We start from the raw sequence: 23,427 nt of genomic DNA on the forward strand, positions 1-23,427 counted from the left end.
CTGAAAGTGCTGTACAGTGATGTAGCTGTTCATTCCAAAATGGAGAAAGCCTGTTGAGAACTTTTATATAATCCGTATTGGACGACATTGTGAGGAGCCTGCTGTGAGGCCAGCATTGTAAATCTGTGTCAGACATATCGGCGCGTTGTTGCTGCTGTTGTGGTGTATGTGTGATCACTGTGAGAAACCTTGCTGGTGCACACTGTCTGGCTGTCTAAGAAGTGAGAAGATGTCAAAAGTCTGTAAAAGTTGGCGAGGCCAGGGGGGCGTTGATATAGATTATTTGGCATTGCGACAAGATTAAAGCGAATGGTACCATTGGTGCTCGTAATCGACATAGTAGCGCTCAACCATGGTACACGGCATGGAACACCGAGATACCGCCCCAGGCAACCCCAATCAACACATGTCAAGAACGCAAGTGTTGGAGGACAGCCATGGATCGAAAATGAGTAATTCTATGCCTGAGAGTCGATAGAGAAAAGTCAAATATAGTCATTGTAAAGGCATGGCCAACAACCTCTGAAACAAAGGTCATTATTTCACAAGACATAGCAAATAGAGCTTGTTTTGAACAAACATTTTGTATTAATTCGGGACTAGGTATAGAACATGTGGCCAACCGCGACAGCAAACATGCAATCAATCTCATTGCACTTCTTAAACACATGAGTTTGGGGTATATCGTCGTTTTTTTTTAGCATTCAATAGTAAAATGTCTAACAAATCACCTCGCATTACTAACATCAATGCAAGACACTTAGTGCTTCTCAGCAGTGGCGCTGACACTCTGGCGCCTCTCAACGTCGGCAGCCTGCTCCTCCGTACCAAGGTGACCAGTGGGCAACAGGTTGAGCGCGTCTTCCTGCTTGTCCATGGTGCGGTAGGCGAAGAAGAAAGCAATACCAGTGACGAAAGAGATGATGGCGACACTGCCGTAGTTCCAGGTAATGTGGGGGTCGGCAGTAAGAGGCGTGAAAGCCTGGGCGAGAGCGGCGGAGAAAGCAGTGGTGAAGAGCTGGACGGACTGTACAAGAGACCTCATGTTCTTGGGCGCCTTGGTGAAAGCGTACTCGAGGGTGGTGACTGAGGCGAAAATCTCGGAAATGGCAATGAGGACGTAGACACCGGTAACAGCCCAGACGGAGATGTTAGTCTTGTAGTCGGGGTCGTGGGTCTCGTAGTAGCCAGAGGTCTTGTAGATGTAGTGCTGGAGAACGGCGGCCCAGACCATGGCGAAGGCTCCGAGAATGAAACCAGCAGTGATCTTCTTGATGGGGGTGAAGCGGATTCCACGCCTGCGGAGGAAAGGGTACACAGTGGTATCCATGATTGGCACCTGAGGTTTGGTTAGTAACATTTTCGCAATCAGTAGCGTGGAGTCAACTTACAATGATGATAATGGCAATGGGGTCAAGGTTGGAGAGAATGTCGTTGGGGACACCGCCGAGGTTCATGGTCGCGCACATTTGGGTGAGGTTAGAGTCCATCTGGCGGTAGGCAAGCCAGAAAATGGGGACCCAGAAGAAGACAGAGCAAGCGGCAAATCCACGAGCAACCTCATCAACCCAGGCGTCATCAAAGTTGTACCAGCTAGGCTTGTTGGCGCCAAGCGTGGAAGGCTTGACAGAGTCCCACATGTTGCCGTTGTTCCAGTTCTTCCAGGTGGTGACGGGGTTAGCGGCCATGCCACCACCGAGAGCCTTGAAGAAAAGCTTGAAAGCAGGGCCCATGACGTTGCCGCTCGGGGGACGGAGGATGTAGAACTTCTTGCAGAAGATCAAGACGGGAAGGGCAACGACGAACATGACGGTGGGGATCAAGTAAGCCAACCAGAAACCAACGTATCGCTCAGCGTAAACCATGCTGATCTGACCGACAAGCGCACCAATGTTGATGAAGAAGTAGAACCAGTTGTAGATGCGGGTGGTGGTGACAGCAGGGTCAACAATGACGCGAGTGGTGCCACGGGTCTCAACACGCATCTTCTCCTGGGGAATCTGCTCGGCAATGAGGGGAGCAATGTTGGGCTTGAAAGTTCCAGTTCCGAGACCCATGATGATGAGACCGAGAATGAAGACACCGAGAGCAGTGTCGGGGTTCTTGAGGACCGAGGGGGCGGCGGAAGCGACAAGGATAACGTGACCGATTTCAGCAACAAGGACAGAGTAGAGAATAGTCTTGAAACGACCAAGGTAGGTGTCGGCAATCCATGCACCGAAAAGGGGGCAGACGTAGACCCAGAAGGCGTTGAAGGTAGTCAAGCTGAAGGCAACTTGCTTGCCCATGCCCAGGGCACCGGGCTGGGCTTGCGCATCGTCGGGGTCGGTGGCAGCGCCAGTAGGAGTCGTGAGGGGCTTGGCGATGTAGTTGGAGTATACAGCAACGGTACCGTAGTAACTCATACGCTCGACCAACTCGACAAAGGCAATCTGGTCAATGGGGTCAGCGTGGCTCTCACGTGCAGTTGGAGTGAGGAGAAACATACAGTGAAGATCTTCCATGGAATCCTGGCAGGGACACGAGGAAGGGTAGCGAGCTCCTCCTCGGTGGGGAAGTCACCTTCCTCTGAGATGTAGGCATCCTGAAGCGTGGCCTTTCCCTCGGAGTGAAGGTAGGCGGGGGCGCCAACAGTGTGTTGCTCAGGGTGCTGGCGTGTGGGGTCACCCGAGGCGTCAATCAGGGCAGGGTCCAAGCCAACGGCTTGCTGTAGAACGTGTTAGGAGGCCATTGCAATGGGATTGTTTTTTCTTCTTCACGAGGGCGGGACGTACTACTTCACCAGCGTCGCCGACAGGCATGTTGGACGGTGGAAGAGAATGACCGGGGGATCTGGGCCTGTTGCGAAGAGCAGCCAATGGCAGCTATATGGATTGTCGCAGTGAGGAGGAGTGAGAGAGAGGAGGCCCTGAAGAAGCAGAAGCAGTGAAGACGGCCGAGTGAAGGTGTATTTAATTAGAGCACGCAAATGACGGGACCAACATCGTGCTCCCCAGGCTGAGGCCAAATGAGGAAGGCGCGCAGGCTGGAACAAGGATCAGCGGCGTATTGACAGTGTCGCGGTATGTGGCATCAGCACAGCGGGCATTGCCACCGCGGCTGGGACGCCCAAGAGGGCAATCGGCGCGTGAGTGAATGGAGCGGCACGAAGCTGTTTTCGCACTGCATCGCCGAGGCGGTACGGCCTACTCAAGCCTCGCCAAGTTGCTAACCACCACTGGCAAGCTGGAAGACAAGAGAGCTTGCCCCGTGCAAGATAACAATTCGCGGTGGCGCCCAGCTGGCATGGCCTTGTTCTTGTCTCCTGCCTAAACGAGGGCACCGCTACCCCGCTGCCCGCCCCCCCAAGCACCGCCCAGATGCGCTACCACCGTCCCATTTGCTTCTCTAGACCCGGCGGATGGGTGTGCGGGCCATGCATGCCCTCGTCGAGCCATCAGGATGCTGAGGGCCTGAACATGGCTATTTGCGGGTCGCCCTATGGTGCCATCAGGCCAGCCAGCCAACCACTGTTGTTCGCGGCCCATATCAGCGAACAGTGCGGTCGAGATATGCAACAGACGAGGAAAAAAAACACCACAGCGATCGGATAAGACCGACCAGGGGTGGGTGGGTGCCAAGGCCGTTCGCCGCCCGCCTAGGCCGGGAGAACAAGATAATGGCTGGAAGCTTGGGGTCTTAGCCAGTACCGCCGACTTGGCCAAGCACACCATCCGCGCTACCATTCGCCCATTCGCCCCCAGACTCGCAGCCGCTTGTTAGAGATCCACCGCGTCGTCGCATGTTGGAATATTCTCTGCGCACCCAAGACCTGGGCGTCGGACAAGGCGTCTCTGGCTCGCCCCTCAGGACCAGGAACATCGGCGCCCAGCGCCCATACACACTCTGACAAGACACGACAGAACCATTGAGGCGTTGGATAAGCTTTGCGATGCAACCGAGGAGGATCCGAGTCCACGACTGATTCTTTTCCTCTCCTAGTACTTTTCTATCGCGGTGATAGTAGATGGTCGCAAGACCAGGTCCGAGTCAGCCAATCGTGTCGTAGGTAGGGCAATGGGGGTTGCACCGACAGGACGCAGCGGGCATTAGTATTACAATACGATAAACCATGGTGCTTATCCTTTACGAGGGCGGCTGAGGAGCGGCATTCCTTTGGCGTATATTGAACGTCATGTGTGTGTTGGATTGATAGAGCAAAGGCCGGGGATTGGAACGATCGCCATGGTCGGTTGGATAGATTAAGCTCTGGTGCAGGTGCAAGCTAGGCCGCGGCAAGTCTCCGCGCGCACGTGAGCTTGGTGTCTGTATGCATCATGTGCGTACATGTGTATGTATGTAGCATGTCTGTGTGTGTACGGCTATTTTGCCTATCGCTCGCTACAGGCGCTTTAAATTGCCCGCCCTGGTGGGGAGACGGCGATAGCGTCTCTCAGCACGCGGGACAGCAACGGCAGCAGGTGTATAAGTATTCCATCTGTCTGTGTCTGGGTCTGCTGTGGGTGCTCAGGGCCCGCCCTGTGCATGCGCGCAGACCACGGGAGCGCGCCTATTGCTGCTACACGCACACGCACACTACCAATGGGCAATCACATGTATACCTTTAGAGTAATGGGACCGCTTGCACCTTCCCGACACTGAGGTAGCGGTGGGTTGGCCCAGGCCCCCCACTTGTTCCTCGCTTCGCCCAGCACGCCTCGACGCCCGTCTTGTATACTCCATCTGTTCAACGGCCGCGGCATAACCGCCGCCACCCGCACCACTCTGCCCTGCAATAAGCAGTGATATCTCTTTGCCAGCCAGGCCCCAAGGCCGAGATATCCGTTCGTCCATGCAACCTCATCCATGCGTGGCGTAGTAGTACTCGGCGCCAGTCACATGACCATCTTCCAGGGCCCTTCTTTGTTCTCCTCAAAGACGGCTCGCATTCTGACACATCAACAATAAGAAACGCCACACTAACATAACTGCTACGTCACAGCAACATAGCTACAAACGCCCACACACAACCCAACCCTTTCTCCTCTCCACCCACTCACACAACCATACTCTTCGCCCTCAACGCCTGCAACCGCTCCGGCGTAACAACACTCAGCGCCATCGCACCCCCAATCACCATCCCTAGCAACAACACAAGCAGCAAATGCACCGGCTCCAGCTTCTCTCTCGCCCCCTCCCTCGCCTGGTTCTCAGGCGCATACCTCCCCACCATCTTCTTCAGCGGCGCCACCCCTTCCTTCTCCGCAAACTCGACCCCCCTCTTCATGCCCGGCAGCCCATCAATGCTCTTCTGACTCTTCCACGCCCAATACCTATCCATTGACTCTTCCGTGTTCCCTTCCTCGTACTTTTTCTGCTTGTTCGCAAAGTGTTTCTCCAGGATATCCCGGTGGCCCACAAAGTCGTAGTACGGGACGGAGAAGCCGCACGACGTCCCGCACTGGTGCACGTCGACGACGATGATGCTACGCGAGCTAAAGGCAGATGACAACTTGCGGTCTTGCACAAAACCCTCGTACTCTGCGCTTCCGTTTTCCAGCGCCCGTCCTGTGCCCCAGATTCGGACGATTTTGGGGGGTCCCGTGAATGCTGTGAACTACAAAGTATGATGATTTCAGCTGCTGTTAAACAAAACTGGCACGGTATGTATCTCGTCGTGACTCGCAAACCCACACATCTTGTAACGAGGAAGGAGATTGAGAAGCAAACCGAGAACTTACCATTACGCAAATCCGCCCATTTCCCGGCTCGTGCAAATGCGCAGTCGTCTCCACACCACTGCCTGTCATATCCATGTACCAAAACGTGCGCTCATCCAGCACTCCAAACTGCTGTCCCTGCCCCCCCTTGGGCGAAATATTAATATGCCCATTGCCTGCCAGCGGTGCAGTGCCCACCCAGAACATTTGCTGTTCATGGATCCATGACACGAGGCTATCCGGAATCGTTTCGTAAAAGACTCCCATTTTTTTTTTCCTCTTCTTCTTCTTTCTTCTCCCTTGTTAGTATTTGATCGGTTGGTAGTCGAGAAACCCGAGAGTGATTTGCATCCAGTCGTCTTATCTCGCTGCTCGCTGTATATTGCGAGAAAAGAAAGAAACGACAAAGAAAAAAGAATGCGGTCAAATAAACCAACTTTGCACCTGGATGACTCAGTCAGTTCCAATGTACCCCCAACTCGCTACGCCCTGCATTTCCACAACGCCCCTATTCTCGTCACCCCCCAAAAAACTCTCAGACACAGTATCCCGCCAACTTCCGCGGCCGGAAAATCCATCCTTACCTTGAACAAAGATTGCGCAAACAAAAGTTCGCCCAAACTCTGGTCTGATCTTCTGTCTCGATTTGGTCTAGTAGCTGATATATCCTCTGGTCTGTGCTGCTGCTGCTGCTGCTGCTGCTCAACAGAAACACGGTTACAAAAGTCCCAACCTTGATTGCCCCAACTGGAAATCAATCGGAAAGTACGGCAAATTAGATACCTTTGGTGAAGAACACAAAAAAAAAGAAGACACTTGGGTGCTTGCAAGGGATGTAGGGTAAGAAGGGGGGAAAGATAGAACAACAAGGGGTTGGGAAGCTTACTTTTTTACCCCACTCGGGACAGAGTGTGGGGGTGCGTGGTAGTTAATACGGGTATAGTGCGGGGGTGTGTGTGTGTGTGTGTGGAAGCAAGAACCATAATGTCAGCGCTATTCATTTTTGTTTGTCTGATATGAAGATAGCTCCTCGAGTAGTCTATGGCTTTATGAGCTAGTATGAATGAAAAATGTAAACAAACTCATACGATATCAAAATGTCAAAACCCGCGCAATGGCCATGTTGAAGATAGCCATAGGGCACATGTTTCATCCATTCAACCTCCCTATTCACTCAGAAAAGAAACAAAAAAACACTCTGCTGATTTTACGTGAAAATCACACTTTGACCGTCCATTGACTAGCCCCTCCAACTCCAATATCACCACCAACCCCCTCATTTCCGTGGCAGCTCCCTAAATACCTCTTTGAAAATCTTCTTACTGTTATATAGATTGACCAGCCTCAACCGCTCATTGTCCAAATGTGCACTGTCACTTGCCTGGCCGCACGGAAGATGCGCAGCAGGCGCATTGAATTCCTTCTCCAGGAACCGGATGCTGGGGATGGAACCACCCTCGCGGATATAAAGAGGCTTGCGTGGAACAAACTCCTCCTCTGTCGGATGCGGTGTGGAAGTGTCAGAGCCTGCATCGACTGCAGTGGCAAGCGCCGGATCCGAAGAATTGGCTAGCGTGTTGGACGTTGTCGGGACAGCGGATTTCTTGGTAGCAGCACTGACTTCTGTTGCACTTTTTGAATTTGTTGAAAAGTAGTCCGAGGCTTTTGCAGCTGACATGCTTTCTCTCCTTTGGCCTAGTCGCGGGCCCCATACCGACATGATGGCCCGTTCGAGCGTCTGGAATATTTCGTTGCCAAAGTCGCCCAGCCATGGCTCAGCTTGGTGGTCAATGGTAACCTTGAGTTCATTCTTCGAGTCGAGTTGCTCAAACTCATCTTGTAGAAACGACTTCAGTGCCTTGGCTACATCCCCAGCTTCTTGGTTGGGTACCAGACGGATAGACAGAGCTGCCTTTGCAAGGCGCGGGATAATGGTCGAGTTGTCTGGGCCCGATGTCTGGAAGCGATGTATAGTAAGAGATGCCTCGCGCCACCTACGCATTAGTGATTGCGCCAATTCATCTGCGTCGCCCAGGTCAGGGTTGCAGCGCAAGAGCGTATTGGTGATCTCGGTGTACAGCTCCCTTTCATCATCGGCCAAAGGCAAGATGGGGTCATAGAAACCAGGAATCTGGACCTTGCCATGTCGAGCAGTCAATTTTGAAAGCAACATGACGAGATCCTTGAGCGGCTCATCCAGCAGTGCGCTGCCATCAACACCACTGTGCAAGTCCGGGTGCTTACTCTCAATCTGCACAGTAGCGTGAATTACGCCTCGCAGTCCATACGTCAGACATGGCACATGGTCATCGAGCCAGTAGCTGTTTGCCAGGAGAATCCAGTCAACATCACCGATCAGGTCTTTCCTAGCCCGTATGGCTTTTTCAAAGCCACGAGAGCCGCTTTCCTCTTCACCTTCGATGAGAAAGATGATGTCAGAATCTAAGCTCTGCTCATTGGCCAATTCATGTGCGGCATAGATGGCGGCCATGATAGGCCCCTTGTTATCGGATGCGCCACGGCCATACAAGTAGCCCCCTTCTCCGGTAAGAGTGAAGGGATCATGCTTCCACTTGCGCTGCTCGTTTTCTGCAGGTATGACATCGTAGTGGCCGTAAAACAAAATCTTCTTTCGCGATGCCGCTGTGGCGGGGTTACCACGGAACTTGGCAAATACTATTGGGTTGTAGTCGGTAGTGTTGATCATCTCGGTTACGGCACCAAAATTCTGAAAAACCGATCTAAGGTAGGATGCACCTCGGCGGCAGTCTGCACGATACTTGGGCAGCGACGATACGGTCCGAAACGAGACGAATTGACTCAAAGACTCCACCATGAGATCTGCACAACACATTAGAAGTGCGGGTTAACGAATGCCAGCGTGTACGCACCATTATTGCTTCTTCTTGTAGCGGCATCCGGCTCCGCGCAATCCTTGACTTCCCAAACGACGACGGTGTTGTCATTGCCGCCCGTGACCAGTATTGACTTTTCTGCATAACGAGTGAAGGCTGATGCGAGAATCAAGCCGTCATGTGCTTGGAAAGTCGAAATAGTCTCATAATGCTCGTTGAATTTCTGAGCATGTCAGATTGGCCCGCTCAAACCCACTCATACCAAGACTTACCTGCATAGCACCAGTCTTACCACCGGCATACAGAACACCCGAGCCTAACGACAAGGTATGTACGTCGCCAGTGCTCGCCTTTAGGCTTCGCACTAGTTGCCTGGTCTCCAGGTCCCACACGTTGACTTCGCCATCGAAGCGTCCGCTGTACAAGAAAGACCCTTCTCTAGCCAGGGACAGGATTGATTCGCCCTCTTCTCTCCCATCTTCGAGCGTGCAGATGGCTGATATGCTGCCCCGCTGTGACGGATCTATCCTCCATAACAGGATGCGCCCGTCTCCACCTCCGGAGACTAGCACTTCTTCCGATGGTGCTTCAGGCAGTATGCCGCTCCCCACGAGCATGCAGTGTACGTATCCATAATGGGCAAACTGACAAATGTCATGACTGTCGATCTGCAATTCCTGCCCACCCGATGCATCTCGCGGTCTTGTGTCTGCGCCGGCAGGCCTTGGTGTTTGGGCACCACCGGGTCCGAGTGAGTCAAAGAATCTGTTCTTGCGCTCGGTCGGGCGCGAAGAGAGGCTAGGCGTGGGCCTGGTATCCTTTTCCTTCAAGTCATACCATTGTATGCTTGTATTTTGGGCACCAAGGTATACAGTATGGTGTTGGGATGAGTAGGCGACACAGAAAATGTCACCAATGTCATAGGGAGACCAGAGGGCATAGAGATGCTTGAATGTCGATGTACACCAGACCTGGCGAGTTAGTACACACGCCCAGTGCACGGAAGTAATCACTGACATTGACAATTGGGTCTGCCGCACTCGAGAAGAGCCATTTGCGGTCTTGCGACAGGCACAAGCCAAGCACGCTGCCCTTGTGCGCATGTATGACTCTACGAAGCTCGTAGGTATCGAGACTGTAGACCTAATACACCATCAGATGCAGAAAAGTTCAAAATTCTCTGCCACCCGTACCAATATCTCTCCGCCCTGTGTGCCGGCAAAGATGTATTGCGAGGACAGTGCCAGTGCCAGGATCGACTTGTCGTGCTTCATGCGGTGGGAGAGCGCGGGCGTTCGATCCATGAACGGTAGTGTGTGGTCCGGGTCTGTTGTGCCCACGGTGCCCATGGTGGTATCATCGTGCGGAGGGACTGCTGTGGGCATGGTCAGCCTGGCTCCAAAGTACGCCCTCGGTGTTGTTCCTGCATAGTCGCGTGTGATGGTTTGAGCGGGCAAGGGAGCGAGCGAAGCGATGACGGAGCTCTAGGGTCCAGGTGCGCCGCCTGCGGGGCTATCCATTGACTACGTGCCTAGCACACCACACCTCGACCACGGCCACGCGTCTTACATACCTCTCAATTCTAAAAACTTCCTCCTGTCTTCTTCTACAGTAATGGTCCGCGAAAAGGTACACATTGTGTTTCTGCCGGTTGAGCTACAGCCTGAAATGAGATGCAAGGGGAAAATGGCACGGGCAGATGTGTCTGTGCTATGCGAAGACGTGCTCCCGGTCAAGGTATGTGAACAAGGGGATAGTGGCTCGTCGTCTTCGAGTACATCGTCGAGTGTCGTGTCGGAGAACGTCTCATCGTCTCTCGACGTCGACGAAGTCGCAGGAGAGCTCAGGCACTGGTGCTCACAGATGGTATCAGCGTCACCGCTCGTACATGGCGAGCGATGACCCTGAGATGGCGCCATCTTTGGGCTTGAAGGGTGTATCAGGACCAAGTGACGAGGTACCTTAGCCCCTTTATCGCTGATTTCTTTTGCTTGATTACCTTGCATGACTATGGCAATGTGGTGAGAAGAAGGCTACCGATGCTCACGGCGATGTGCAGTCCATATGTGTGTGTATGGGAATGTCTCCCCTTCCATTGGGAGCATTCTATCTACGCTACAACCAGCGCTTGGCCATCACTCAAGGCTAGCAATGCATTGCATAAATGTGGTCTGCTTGACCGTTTGCGAAGCCGGATACGTGTTCGCATTGCGGAGAGCCAGCTCCGGAGTTACAGTCATGGCAGGCGCAGCAGTCACCGCGACGGCGGCTTTGGGCTCGGCTTCCGTTTGGCCAGTGCTATGCGAAAAGACGTGGAAGAGGGTCGCTGGGTTACACACCCACATGGCGATGCATACTTAAAGGAGCAGGTGTGTTCCGTTAGCCATTGCAAACGTCAAGAATGGAGTGGTGATCGTCGGTCCACGGCGTGAAGTCGCAACCTGCCCCCAGCCGACAGAAGAGTCACGATACCGACATTCGGATAGCAAAGGCCATGGCCAGTGCGCCGGACAATTCGATCCATACGTGGTTCGGAAACCTAGGCTGGCACTACCGGTGAATATACGAAAAAGCAGCCTGAGAGTCGGTGGACGTGGGATGACGACGAGGAGCCGTGAGCTTCAAGCCACAATGATGGCACACTTGGACGACAGCCGGCGCCGCTGATGTTGCGGAGAAAAGAGGGAAAAAGAGAAGAGAAAAGTAAAAGGGCATGACCACGTCTTACGCAGCCTTGCATGCCATTGCAATTATTGGGCGGTAGGTAGCCACAACGAGAGGCGGGCAGCAGAAGCAGAGAGAAGACCTTGGCACTGGCCGCTGGCAGTCTGGGCCCAGCTTCGGCGAGTTTGAAGGGGCACCGCCACAGCATGCGCCACAGTTTGCGCCACGGCAGGCGCGGTTCTGAACCGGTCAGGGCCACTCCAGGGCCTTTCAAGGGCCAGTCAAGGCCGGTCAAGACCAGCATCCCCCGCCCCCCAGCAGCGAAAAGTAGCGAAAAGCAGACTGGAGCGCTGCCAGCTGGTCACGCAAATCCCGCAGACCCCCCCGGGCGGCAGCTTGGGCATCAACCACCGTCTGCACCATGGCATCAGCACGCGCAGAAGCTGAGGCAGCACAAAGGGCTAGTCGGCCACTCGCAGCAGCGACACGTTCACCACGTCGGCAGCAAGAAACACAGTGGCTGGGCGGCGCGCCAATAGCATCCCCCGTCCCAAGGGATCTGATGCAGCGTCTCGCTGCCCGCATATCCGGCCGCCATGGTAGCGCCTCTAGCACCACCCATTGACACGGCGACACGCCTGCCCGCCTTGCCCCTCCTGTACTGGCCGAGACGACACGGCAGTCGCGTGGAGGCCTTCGATGCATCTCGCTTGCGGCCAGTCTGCGCCCTCGCAGCGGTTCCACTGTCATCATGGCCTGCGTGTCGCAGTTGGCGCAAAATCGCCTCACTCCCGAATATACCCCCCGACAGTAATCCCGCCAAAACTGTGACTCGCACTCCCCTTATAGAGCCCGCCACCCGCCCGCGACAGACAGACGGCCCAGGTGGAACCTTGTTGTGGAGTTGCGCCAGCTGCCGTTTCCGCGAGCATTGATCCCTCCTGACCGCCTCACACACCGGAACCACAAGTACAACCACCCTCACCGCAACGCCCTTCTGGTCGCACAAAAACCCAGTCGTCCCGCCCGCTGTGCATACTGCAGGAACAACCTGCCCCTAGTACGTCAGGATGGCCGTAGGACTCGGTGAAACCATTACAGTGATCAACAAGAGCGGCAAGGTGGTGAGCAGTGTAAGTAGTCGACAGATCCAGCTAGCCCCTCTTTTACCCTACCCTCGCCTACATGACATACTACATACACATACTGACCACTCCCCGTCCAGAGCAAGCACATCTTTGGCGTCTTCAAGGAGGCCAAGGCTGCATACCGCGAGCGCAAGGCTGAAATCAAAGCTGAGCGCGATGCCGCTGTCAAGGAGAAGGAACTCTCAAAGAGCATAAATGCTCTGCGCATCGATGACGACACCCGCTCCCAGGCCTCCCATCGCTCAAAGGCATCAAAGTCATCCAGGCGCCCTCCCCTAGAGCGCGGCCATACCGACATTCCACGAAGCAGCCGCCATCGCTTCGAGGCTGACCTCAATGGCCAAGACTCACACGGAAAAGAGGTTGCGAGGAGGCATTCCGACCAGCCCCGCGCCAAAGCCGCCTACGTCGACATGGACCTCGCATACGGCGATGTACCCCCACCCCTACCAGACCCGCAGATCGAAGAGCTCGAATTGAAAGAAAAGGCTTCCAAGATCGAGATGCTTCTCGACGAGGCAAACGCCCTCCAGTACACGGCCACCGCCATCATCGAAAACCTACAGAAGAACCCAGAGGCACTAGCCGCCGTCTCGCTTACGCTAGCCGAGATTAGCGCCCTCGTCACCAAAATGGGACCTGGTGTTCTCATGTCGCTCAAGGGCAGCTTCCCTGCAGTCGCTGCACTACTCCTCAGCCCTCAGTTTATGATTGCTGGAGGTGTTGCTGTGGGCGTTACCATTGTCGCCCTTGGTGGGTACAAGATCATCAAGAAGATCCAAGCCCCGAACGACCCTCTCGAGCCCCCCATGCAGCCCATGATTTCTCGTGCCGCCACTGCCCCTGCTGCCATAGAAGAGCCCAGCAACGAGCTGGACGAACTGCAGCCGCAGGAACTCAGCCGCGTCGAAAAGTGGCGCCGTGGCATCGCTGACATCGAGGCCGAAAGCTGCGGTACCAGCGTTGATGGCGAGTTCATCACCCCCGGAGTATCGCGAGAGCTTTGCGACGCGGGTATCCTTGATGAAGACGACCTCAAGTCGCGCCGCAGCACCAGGTCCAAGAGGACCACCACTAGTGAATCACGGCACAAGTCACATCGCAGCAAGTCCAAGCCGTCTGAGTCCAAGTCTTCTGAGTCCAAGCGCGCCTCAAGTAAGGTTGGCAAGGACAGCTCGAGCAAAGTTGGAAAAGACAGCTCAAGCAAGGTCGGCAGGGATAGCTCAAGTAAAGTCGGCAGAGACAGCTCAAGTAAGAGCGGCAAGGAGAGCAGTAGGAAGAAGGAAAAGGAACCATCCGGCTTGAAGATGCTGTTCCGATCCCACACGGTTGCCGCTTAGACGAACCCCACGACCCACACAGTACAATTTCCTTTCTCATCATAGCGCGCGGCGTTCTTCTCAGCCTCTCATCGCAACAGTCAGCATTTAGCGTTTTTGGCTTTCTAGCCGTTGTATACATCTCATAGGACGACGCTTCCGCTTTTCAAAGGGTTCTGTGGACCCCGTCGTTTACTTTGCTGGCTCCAACTGCGAGTCTGCTTTTATCCATTTTACTTTTACACCTTTTTTTGGGGCGCAAAACGGAGGAACGAATTAATGCCTTATTTATGATATTTGCTACCGCGAGTTTCTTTTCACTGCGAACAGTCCTCCTTTCAACGCACCGCGTGTCTTTAATGTAAGCATAACGTTAGTACGAAGACTATCTCAACATTGTTACGTTTCTGTCTAGAAATCTGAAATTGGAATCATGTCTACTCTATAAGCCATGCACTCGACCTGGACTTGAACAAACTTTTGTCCATCCCACCTCGCTCCATCCCGTCTCGTACCTTGCAGCATAACGAACTACTTAGCGTGGCAGTGGCGTACCTAACCGAAAGGCTTGCTGCACATGGAGAAGTGTGTGAGACTAGGATGTGTTTAGAAGTCACTGACTCGTGTAGCAGACCTTCGTGCCGGTACGCTTGTCGTTGTTCGTATATTCGCCTTTTCGCTTACCGTCCCATTTTACTGCCTGCAGAATGAGGATTGTCCACGGCCCAGTATCAAATCAATGGCAAAACAACTAACATGCCGTGTTTTCTAAATTGTGAGTTCTCCCTTCAACGCACTAAGATCTATCAATCGTGGGGAGAGACAGTCGGTGGAGCTAAGGAAAAGATGTGATTACAACCAGCATACATATCTACGAAAGAGCAAGAGATTGAGAATAACTGAACCCCCTCACCCCATCTCAACACAACCAAATCTCAAGCACCCGTCCATTCATACACCGGCAACTGCGACTCATCCGGCTTATCACTCGGCAACAGCTTATACACCTTACTCTTCGCTACTGCCCACGCAATTGCATCCCGCAGACGAATCCCCCACCTCGTCTGCGGAAACCCCAACTGCGGGAATCCCGAGGGCAACGTCGCATAGGGCGCCTGAACCGGTCTAAACACCTCTTCGTACCTCTTCAACGCCTCAGGCACATCCTCGCTCCTCCGCACCTTCCCCAGCTCACCCGCCAGATAATACGCGCCCTGCACCGCAAGCGTCGTCCCGCTCCCAAACGTCGCATGCGCCGCGTCGCCGATCAGCACAGCGCGGTGGTTCGTCCACGTAGGCAAGTTGACGTACGCCGAGCGACTCATGTAGAAATCGTCGCTGGTATGCATACCTTTTAGTATCCTCTGGGCCTGCCACCCCAAGTCCTTGAAGTACTCGGTCAGAAACTGCTTCTGGGCTTGCGGTCCACCTTCCATGGCCTTTTCAGCAGCTGGATCGCGGTGGCCGTGCGCGGGCATCGTGACGCCCATGTAGCATCCTACTGTCTTCTCGTTGCGGTGCGGACGCAGCATGAGGGCGAGGCCTTTGGGTACGGTGTACCAATACCAGTGGTTTGTATCGGATGGTATGCGCGGGATGCTGAAGTACGCAATGTACTGGCCGATGAAGTTGTAGCAGTTCTTCTGCGCCTCGTCGCTCAGCACCATGGAGCGGATTCGCGAGGTGGATCCGTCGGCGCCGACGATGAGGTCGAAAGAGTCGGTGGCGCCGCTGTGGAATTGCACGTTTACTTTGTCGGAGGTTTGCGAGATGCTGGTCACGTGGTCGCCGTATTTGTACTGTACGTTTGGCGCATTGCGTGTTGCATCGAGGAAGATTCCGCATAGATCTGCGCGTAGGATCTCGTACTCGGATGAGAAGGCCTCGCCTTTGCCGAATTCGGCGATGATCTTGTTGGAGGCGTTGACGAAACGGGTGCCTTGCTCAGTTGTGTTGCGGGCTAGTACCTCAGGCAGCAAGTTCATCTTGTCGACTATGGAAACGGCTGTTCCGCGTATCTCGATTGATTGGCCTGTTACCCGGGGTGTGGGCGAGCGCTCGAGAACGGTGATGGAAGCATTGAGTCGCGTTCTTGTGAGCCAATATGCTAGACAAGAGCCTGCGATGCCGGCGCCATTGATGAGGACTTTGAGTTGGGGAGGTGTAGATAGTGCCATGTTGGGGTACCGAGTATCTGCTTGAAAGATGTGGTCAGAATATGATATTCGTCGAGCAGCAGAGAAGGTTTTATATACTCCACTAGTACATTGCAGTCTTCTTCAAGGCATACATATCACGGAGTTCGGAGGTATTCATCGTGCCGTCGCAAGTCTTCCTCTAAATAGAAAGGTCGAGAGACTGTCTCCCACACCGCTGCAAAGCTCAGACTTGGTTTGCTGACGCTTGCTGAGATTTAAAAGAAAATGCATATCAAAAAATGTACCTTGAGACCGCGCTTTGTGTGCTCTCGTCGTGCAGCGCAGAATACTACAAGTGAGCAAAAGGAGACGTGCGCTCTTAGCCACATGCCGATTCGGTACTTAGAAGTTCCCGCACCCCCAATCGCCCCGCTACCCAACACACGGCCATCAGTAGTCCCCGAACCCCCCCTCGAAAAAAATACCCCACAGGCCACGCAAAAATGTATGATTTCGATGCTCATGCCCCAGCTACTACGTCATGAACCCCAGTCAATATGATTGGACAATTCCCACCATGCAAGGCCACCCATCAACACCAGTATTAATGACGCTAAAACGCATTCGCACTACACACCACTTGTACCACACTCACTAGTCCCCTACCATATCCCACAAACCATGGCCCGTATCCTCATAACCGGCTCATCTGACGGCCTCGGCCTCGCCGCCGCCCAGCGCCTCGTATCCCAAGGCCACAGCGTTGTACTGCACGCGCGCAACGCGCCGCGCGCCGCCGACGCCACGACCGCCTGTCCCGGTGCAGAAACAGTCGTAACGGGCGACCTATCCAGCCTGTCTGAAACCAAGGACCTCGCAGCCCAAGTCAACAAGCTGGGTACCTTTGACGCCATCATCCACAACGCAGGCCTCTTCCGCGGTCCCGTGCGCAAAACCAGCGAGGGAATCCCCGCCCTCGCCGCTGTAAATACAATCGCGCCGTACGTGCTGACTTGTCTGATTCATCGCCCCAAACGACTGGTTTTCCTGTCCTCGGAAATGCACAAGTATGCTCAGGCGAAGGAGCTCGAGGATCCGCTGTGGAAGACGCGCGGAGACGCGGCGTATAGCGAGAACGCGGCGTATTGTGCGAGTAAGCTGCACAATGTCATGTTTGCAAAGGCGTTTGCGCGCAGGTGGCCAGAGGCTAGGAGTAATGCGTTGGATCCCGGGTGGGTGGCTACGAAGATGGGGGGTAGTTCTGCGCCGGAGAGTATTGATGCGGCAGTTGAGAGTTATGTTATGCTTTCGGTAGGGGAGGAAGAGGTGGCAGCGAAGAAGAGTGGGCGCTATTTCCATCCTAGCAAGCGGGAGGGCAAGCCGCTGGAGGCTGCGGAGGATGAGAAGGCGCAGGATAGGTTGTTGGAGGTTTGTGCAGAGTTTTCTGGTGTTGGACTGCCGTGATATGTTGATACAATCAATTGGTGATGCATGACTACGATTAATATTTACCGATAGAGGTATATATTTTGATGCTATTAACTGAAATGCAACCTCATTGGGTGAGTACTACATAGGAAAGACTTTATCTTTTGATAGTTGCACGATCATGCCAGCTAAGGGAAATCACCTAAACTAGTAATGGAACCAGATAGTCACCTCGTCCCACCTTGGGGCCTTCTCCTCATCTTCTCCCTCTGTAACTTGCTCTTCGTTTAGTCGAGCACGCACATAGCGGGTTTCAGTTCTTGCCGCAAGCCTCTTTGCCACTTCGTTGGCTTCAACCAGACTGACCAGTTTTCTCTTTCGACCCTGGCTTTGCTTTGCAGCACTGTCCTTGCAGATTTGCAATACTTTTGCAATGCTGGAGCGATGCTCTTTAGGGCTTTCAATAAACGATTGTGGATCCTTTCTAAGTATACCCTGGGCATTCCTGCGCCTGTAGAATGATCGACCGAATAGTCTCGGATCTGCAAGCCGCTCAGCGGGCGAAAGCGGTGGCGGATTGTTGAAGACTTTTTCTGAAAGATAAGTGTCTTCTGCAATTTCGAATGGGGTGCGTCCTGACGCATTTTCGAAGAAGAGGGTTTGGGGGCGTTGGTCCAGCATGACGCGTAGCAATGTGTCTGCATGGTACCTGACTACAGCATGGACAGGTGTATCTCCATCGCCATTGATGATCCCGAGATCTTCGCCTTTGCTGAACTCAAGCAACAGCATAAGGGTCTCCTCGTGCTTTTCCTTGTCAAAACTGTATTCCCGATTCTGCACATTGACATGAACCCAGCGTGCAAGCGGTGTAGCTGCACCGGGTGCGCTCTGAGTTCGCTCGAGAAACATACTAGGAATGAGACGAGTATCAATCAAGTCCAGCATCTCACGAAGGACGCTGGTTTTGTCTTTACAAGACTGATCCAGTATAGAGTGAACAATGTTGTGTCCTTCGTTATTCCGTGTTGTTTGATCAGCGCCGGCTTCTATAAGAATCTTGGCCATTTCGACCCGGTGGAGAGCAAAAGCGAGATGCAGGGGGGTCATGCCATTTACCGACCGTTTTTCGAGAGCCTCGGGGTGGGACTTGCACAGTTGCCGGAGTAGGTACGCAGTTTCCTCACTCTTCCGGCTCATCACGGCACAGTGTAGTAGCAAGTGAGAGTTCAGACCGAGCCATTTGGTAATGGATGCCTCCAGCCCACCCTTGGCTTTTCCGAGATTCTGAATCCGAACGTCGTCACGATGAGTATCCACAAATTGCAGATAGCAACGCAACGGAGAATCACTCAAGAACCACTCGACACTCTGCAAGTTCCCATAATGAACCGCACGCAGCACAGGTGAATGCTGCATGTCACGAACTTTGCCACTGGTATCTCCTCCAACATTTGCCCAATCTGCTCGCTTCTTACCATAAACAGAGAGTCCTTGGTAGTACTTTGGATTCATGGGTATCTCAATACCACTCTTTTCGACAAGATCGTTCAGTGGAAATCCTACTCCAGTGCGTTTGATAATTTTCTCGAGCAGTTGCACTCGACCAAGGCCGATTGCATACAGAAAGTCGGGTTCAGAGAAATTGAAGAATTTTGGACTGGTGTCATCGGAGGTAGACGAGTCTATTCGGGTATATTCTTCGCACTTTGAAATCAAGAACTCGAACATATTGGCGTCGTCCAAGTAGATGGCGAATTGGAACAGATTGTGAGGTCTACCGATGTTTTTTCTTCGTTTTTCTTGGCTTTGGTCGCCACCAGGTATCTCCAGCCCTGATGACGAGCTATTATTCGCGATGAACTCAAACATAGAGCAACCCCAGTTGATCATCTCCAGGGGCTTTATCGTGCTTCTGACCTGACTTTGTACCTCACCAACATTCTCAATGGTAAATTGGTCGTTCACAATTTCAGAGTAAATCGCGATTTCATCTTCACCGCCATCAGTGCTGCTATCATCTTCGTCTTCTTGTTGGATCGTGTGTCTTGCCGATGGCTTTTGCTCTGGGCCATATTGCGCTTGCGCAATCTCGAGGATAAGTGTTGCAATGCCATAATGCTTGCGCAGCAAAGCAACAGATAAAGGTGAGAAGTCCTCTGAATCCTGAACGGCAATTTGAAGAGGAGTTTGGTTATCACCCCAGATAGCTAGGGTGAGCTTCTTGATTGTTACGCCATCACCCTCCCAGCATGCTTCAAATAGCTTGATGTAAGCCTTCCTTCGCTCCTCAGTCAAATTCGGGAGACGGAAGGTCAGGTTCTGGCTCCATGTCTTTGGAATTACCCGGTAACGGTCGTAATAATTGGGTCCTGGAATTTCCGGGCCTACGTGCTCAGGGTCAAGCTCCTCCAAGGTCTTCGCGCCCCGTTCAACTAAGCGACGCTCAAGCGCTTCGAACTCTTTGACTAAAGACTCAGCAGCCGCCTTCTTTTCCGCAGTACCTTTTGTCTCTTTCTCGGGCTCCGCATGGTCTTGGTATTTCTCCAAGTCTTTCTCATACTTTGTCCTAGCGTCTTCAATTTGCTTTCTCACAACTAAATGAGAGTAAGTGCCGGGCTTGTAGTCTTGAAGGTAATGGGCGTCATCTTGTAGTGGAGCTGGCAGAGCTGGAGCGTAGTAATCGATGTTGTCTACCCAGCCGGTGGAACTCAACTTGCCGTCCACGCCATCGATTTTGCCCATTGTCGTAAACACACGAAGGGACTCGATCTTCTTACGAACAGAGTCCAACAAAGTACCCGCATCATTCTGCATGTTATTCGGATAAGAACGCTTCTTCCATAAATTCTCAGAAAGAGAATTGATGTCGGCACCGGCATCCAGGAGCATTTGGACTACTGAAGGCAGATCGGAGCGGAGGGCAGAGAATACGGGTTGCTCAAACCATTCCCTAAAGTACCGTTCATTTCTCTCAGTGTCGCGCCCCAGGTGGGCCGGGCTTTTGACAGATGAGATGTATGTATCGAAATCAACCTCGGGTTTGACTCCGAGCTCTAGCAGTGCCTCGACCGTTTCGGGATCTCTACCTTTTATAGCAATATTCAGGATGCTCTTTGCATCTGGTTGATGTGAATTGTTGCTCCAAGAAAGATGGTTGGCGGCTCGTTCTGCCGCAGGTCGATTTGATGAGATCATGGTTTGCACTAGATCCTTTCCATACGCAGCAAAGTAGCTCAATGCTGTCATGTTGTTGACATCTGCTTGAGCTGGTGAGGCACCAAGACTGATGAGTAATTTCGTCATTTCTTTGGCCTTCTCGGGTGGGAGATGCAGTGCAAGGACTAATGGGAGAATTGCAGCCCGCGGCGATTTGTCATGGGAGTTTACAAGCTTAATGGGCAGTAACACATCGGCACCAAAGTCTTGGACGAGCATTTCCACCGTGTGCAAATGACCGTTGGCAATGGCAAGATGCAGTGCGGATACTGGCGCGTCCCAGGCCAACACATTAATGTCATAAATGTCGGGCTCACCATCCGCGTCTTCCGGTAATGTATCGTGACTTGATGTTTCCTGGTTCCTGATTTTCACGAAAGAGCCTTCCGTCATCACGTCGTCATTCTCAGACTCTTCATCGAAAGAATTGGCCTCGTCTTCATTCGTGTTGTTCTCCTCTTCCAATCTTGCAGAGACCACATCACTGCCTCCTTTTGGAGCATGCTGTTGGCTCTGCTTAAGAGTCTCTTTTTCTTCATTGGCTTCGCTCCTGGTAAGAAGTGCCCTGGCCATTTCAGTTTCACCGCGCATAGCCGCAAGATGAAGAGCAGTCTTTCCATCAAACAGGCGGGAGACAAGCCGAGCACCTGCATCAATGAGAGCTTGTACAATCTCCAATGTGGATGTCGTGACTGCCAGATGAAGTGGAGTACGGCCGGTGTAGTCGCGCTGATTGGGATCAGCACCTTCTTGGCTCAACCAGTCCTGGACATGTTCAAGATCGCAGTCTACAATGGCGCGACATAGTCTTGCGGTATTGCCAACATAGGCCATATCCGTCCAGTCGTCATCGGTGAGAGGATGGAATGACCCGATAGCCTGGCGTCCCGGGTCATCTTTCATGAATGATAGATCCCCGGATACATAGATCTTTCCCTCTTCTGCTGCAATTTCTTCTTCTTCGGGCGTGACTGGCTTGGGGCAGTAGCCACAGCAATCCCCTATTACGTCAGTTGCATTTCCAAAGAATGCAGGGTGGCGATGCAGTGCAGTCTCTCGGGTTTTTGGCCGGTTCCACTCTGCATTGAGTAGCAGGTCTTTCGCGTACAGCAACCTTTCAATCTTTCGTGCAGAATATTTTGGCCCATATGGAATGGTGAAGGTATGGTAGTCACTGACTTCGTCAGTCTCCACCCATTCTGCAACATCCTCTTCGTGCATGTCTTTCATATTTCCCCGCAGCTTTCTCGTAGGCCTTCGATCAATCCGCGGTCTTCCACGCTCAGTGCGACGCTCGTTGACATAAGCCTCTCGAGCAGTACTGCTGGGCAGCTTCTCAAGAACCAATAGCCTGGCAAGACCAAGCGTTCGCCCAAACGAACGTTCAAACAGCGTCGGGTCAATGCGAGAGCGATCGAGAAGCGGCCAGTAAACTTCAAACCCTCTCCGCGCGTACTTGGAAAGGCGATTCTCGTACGAGGGAGAGCGACGGGTCAGATCGATTGTGTTGATCTGGGTCATGAAAGCAGCCAGAGCACGCGGACTGGCATAGACTTGTTTCCCGTCATACGCAACACAAGAGCAGTCCACATCGAAACCCGTAAGGATCTCAGATATAGACCTATAGATACGTAGAACGATTTGGACATGGCGAGTTGGGTACTGAGAAGCGATAGTGATGGCGTTCTTTGTGCGGATCGTAGTCGTCTCAGTCAGTATTGAGTCCTTGATGCGCTGTTCAATCTGCTTGATCTTCTCGACAGCCTGTTCCTCGCTGAGTCCATAGAGAAAGAGATCAACATCAGAAGCAGGTGCCAACTTTTGATGGTAGTATCCTCTGAGGGCTCGCTTGGAAGATTTATGCTGCTCAGAGACTGGCAACAAGGATGTCACGACAGAACTGCCTGCAGCTACAACATTGGACCAGTCCAAGTCAACGAGAGATGACTCGGAAAATAACTGAAAGTTTGTTTGGAACTCTCTGAGCGATGTCACGACCGCTGGAGAGCCATTGGGCTTACGCTCCGCATTGCTGAGGGGCATGATGTAGCGTTGGCGTTCATCTTCGGTTTCTTCTGCGAGGTTGCGAGCACGAACCTTCAACTCACACTCGTGCCCTGAGAATATAGGGACGACATTGGGAATTGCTATTGCAGGGTGGCTTGGTTGTTGGGCAAAGACCTCGCGTAGTTTGGCATCGTATTCTTTGTATGGAGCGATCAACTCAGGCAACGACTTGTCTGGATGACTAGAAATATGCGCAATCCAATCGTCATGCTTGACTGGGAGCGGAGGAAGCTCCATTGGTGTTGATATCTGTTGTTGCTCCTTCATGATGTGACTGAAGATTGCTGCAATGGCGGGAGGTGAGGTCGATGCAATGAAGTGGATGGGTTGGACAAGTGAGGAAGAACGGTACTAGAACATGGATTTAAATATCTGCATTGGAAAACCGCAATATTCTACAAACCGCTCGATTGTATCCTTTTGCAATTGACGATATGATGCAAGGGTCGATCCAACGACGTGAAAGCGGGGTTCTCAGGCAGTCACCGCTAATTCAGGCTAGAAGGCGCGTCGTTGCCTGGCTAAGCAGGCAGCCGCCAATCAAGAGCGAGACGAAGGATTGGCGTCGACACGCTCTCACCGCGAAATCATGTGACCGTGGAATTTTTGGTAATCTATGGATAATTCAGGATTAAATTGATCATCGTGCTGCCTGCGTCTACTGCATTAAGAGGATCCAGGGTACAACAGAACAATGTCTGGTATGATGTCTGCAGTTGTTGTAAATTGTGAAAAGTCACCTGGTCAAAGACGGCAAACAACCTTAGAAGCAGACACGCTCAAGAGTCACCCCAGTGGCTACAGTGTGATAGCTTTGTGTAGCGCTTTCACCAAGTACTCTATCCGAAAGCCTCGGTTCAATGAATACCACAAACACTAGATTACTCGTT

The 23,427-nt window shown here is 52.8% G+C and overlaps 8 protein-coding genes across 8 annotated transcripts; 3 read left to right on the forward strand and 5 right to left on the reverse strand.

Moving 5' to 3' along the window:
• Positions 1–560: 560 nt before the first annotated feature.
• Positions 561–2,903, reverse strand: PSV08DRAFT_281920 (POT family-domain-containing protein). Its single transcript, XM_014223876.2, has 4 exons — positions 2,775–2,903; positions 2,489–2,707; positions 1,392–2,432; positions 561–1,339 (listed from the first exon to the last, which is right to left on the reverse strand). The coding sequence occupies exons 1-4, from the start codon at positions 2,799–2,801 to the stop codon at positions 761–763; spliced, it is 1,866 nt and encodes a 621-aa protein (XP_014079351.1). The 5' UTR covers positions 2,802–2,903; the 3' UTR covers positions 561–760.
• A 2,042-nt stretch (positions 2,904–4,945) lies between these two features.
• Positions 4,946–6,142, reverse strand: PSV08DRAFT_281949 (uncharacterized protein). Its single transcript, XM_014223877.2, has 2 exons — positions 5,721–6,142; positions 4,946–5,596 (listed from the first exon to the last, which is right to left on the reverse strand). Exons 1-2 carry the CDS (start codon positions 5,964–5,966, stop codon positions 5,036–5,038), a joined length of 807 nt encoding a protein of 268 aa, XP_014079352.1. The 5' UTR covers positions 5,967–6,142; the 3' UTR covers positions 4,946–5,035.
• An 833-nt stretch (positions 6,143–6,975) lies between these two features.
• PSV08DRAFT_387306 (uncharacterized protein) lies at positions 6,976–10,560 on the reverse strand (the record flags this gene model as incomplete). Its single annotated transcript, XM_014223878.2, has 6 exons — positions 6,976–8,540; positions 8,591–8,777; positions 8,827–9,525; positions 9,572–9,697; positions 9,748–9,977; positions 10,128–10,560. The coding sequence occupies 6 exons, from the start codon at positions 10,558–10,560 to the stop codon at positions 6,976–6,978; spliced, it is 3,240 nt and encodes a 1,079-aa protein (XP_014079353.2).
• A 57-nt stretch (positions 10,561–10,617) lies between these two features.
• PSV08DRAFT_281973 (uncharacterized protein) lies at positions 10,618–10,969 on the forward strand (the record flags this gene model as incomplete). Its single annotated transcript, XM_066092560.1, has 1 exon — positions 10,618–10,969. A coding segment is annotated over one exon (298 nt), but the record flags the coding sequence as incomplete, so codon positions are not given.
• Positions 10,970–12,113: 1,144 nt separating this feature from the next.
• On the forward strand, positions 12,114–14,130 carry PSV08DRAFT_360611 (uncharacterized protein). Its single transcript, XM_014223880.2, has 2 exons — positions 12,114–12,351; positions 12,444–14,130. Exons 1-2 carry the CDS (start codon positions 12,289–12,291, stop codon positions 13,704–13,706), a joined length of 1,326 nt encoding a protein of 441 aa, XP_014079355.1. The 5' UTR covers positions 12,114–12,288; the 3' UTR covers positions 13,707–14,130.
• A 369-nt stretch (positions 14,131–14,499) lies between these two features.
• Positions 14,500–16,161, reverse strand: PSV08DRAFT_33659 (uncharacterized protein). The gene is made up of 2 exons (XM_014223881.2): positions 15,941–16,161; positions 14,500–15,879 (listed from the first exon to the last, which is right to left on the reverse strand). The coding sequence occupies exon 2, from the start codon at positions 15,860–15,862 to the stop codon at positions 14,621–14,623; it is 1,242 nt and encodes a 413-aa protein (XP_014079356.1). The 5' UTR covers positions 15,863–15,879; positions 15,941–16,161; the 3' UTR covers positions 14,500–14,620.
• Positions 16,162–16,469: 308 nt separating this feature from the next.
• PSV08DRAFT_387309 (uncharacterized protein) lies at positions 16,470–17,499 on the forward strand. Its single transcript, XM_014223882.2, has one exon. The coding sequence runs from the start codon at positions 16,505–16,507 to the stop codon at positions 17,285–17,287; it is 783 nt and encodes a 260-aa protein (XP_014079357.1). The 5' UTR covers positions 16,470–16,504; the 3' UTR covers positions 17,288–17,499.
• PSV08DRAFT_175138 (uncharacterized protein) lies at positions 17,459–22,774 on the reverse strand (the record flags this gene model as incomplete). The annotated part of the gene is made up of 2 exons (XM_014223883.1): positions 17,459–19,961; positions 20,007–22,774. The coding sequence occupies 2 exons, from the start codon at positions 22,772–22,774 to the stop codon at positions 17,459–17,461; spliced, it is 5,271 nt and encodes a 1,756-aa protein (XP_014079358.1).
• Between the last annotated feature and the right edge of the window lie 653 nt (positions 22,775–23,427).

Source organism: Bipolaris maydis (assembly GCF_028858645.1).
Source record: "Bipolaris maydis strain C4 unplaced genomic scaffold PSV08scaffold_4, whole genome shotgun sequence".
NCBI lineage: Eukaryota > Fungi > Ascomycota > Dothideomycetes > Pleosporales > Pleosporaceae > Bipolaris > Bipolaris maydis.

What these genes read in the sequence shown, in the direction of transcription:
- PSV08DRAFT_281920 (XM_014223876.2), bottom strand. Translation starts at nt 2,801, where the DNA reads ATGCCTGTCGGCGACGCTGGTGAAGTA. An exon ending in TCGGCGACGCTGGTGAAGTA is followed by an intron (nt 2,708 to 2,774) that starts GTACGTCCCGCC and finishes CACGTTCTACAG; the next exon opens with CAAGCCGTTGGCTTGGACCC. An exon ending in TTCCATGGAAGATCTTCACT is followed by an intron (nt 2,433 to 2,488) that starts GTATGTTTCTCC and finishes CCCATTGACCAG; the next exon opens with ATTGCCTTTGTCGAGTTGGT.
- PSV08DRAFT_281949 (XM_014223877.2), bottom strand. Translation starts at nt 5,966, where the DNA reads ATGGGAGTCTTTTACGAAACGATTCCGGATAGCCTCGTGTCATGGATC. An exon ending in ATGGGCGGATTTGCGTAATG is followed by an intron (nt 5,597 to 5,720) that starts GTAAGTTCTCGG and finishes CATACTTTGTAG; the next exon opens with TTCACAGCATTCACGGGACC.
- PSV08DRAFT_360611 (XM_014223880.2), top strand. Translation starts at nt 12,289, where the DNA reads ATGGCCGTAGGACTCGGTGAAACCATTACAGTGATCAACAAGAGCGGC. An exon ending in GCGGCAAGGTGGTGAGCAGT is followed by an intron (nt 12,352 to 12,443) that starts GTAAGTAGTCGA and finishes CTCCCCGTCCAG; the next exon opens with AGCAAGCACATCTTTGGCGT.
- PSV08DRAFT_33659 (XM_014223881.2), bottom strand. Translation starts at nt 15,862, where the DNA reads ATGGCACTATCTACACCTCCCCAACTCAAAGTCCTCATCAATGGCGCC.
- PSV08DRAFT_387309 (XM_014223882.2), top strand. Translation starts at nt 16,505, where the DNA reads ATGGCCCGTATCCTCATAACCGGCTCATCTGACGGCCTCGGCCTCGCC.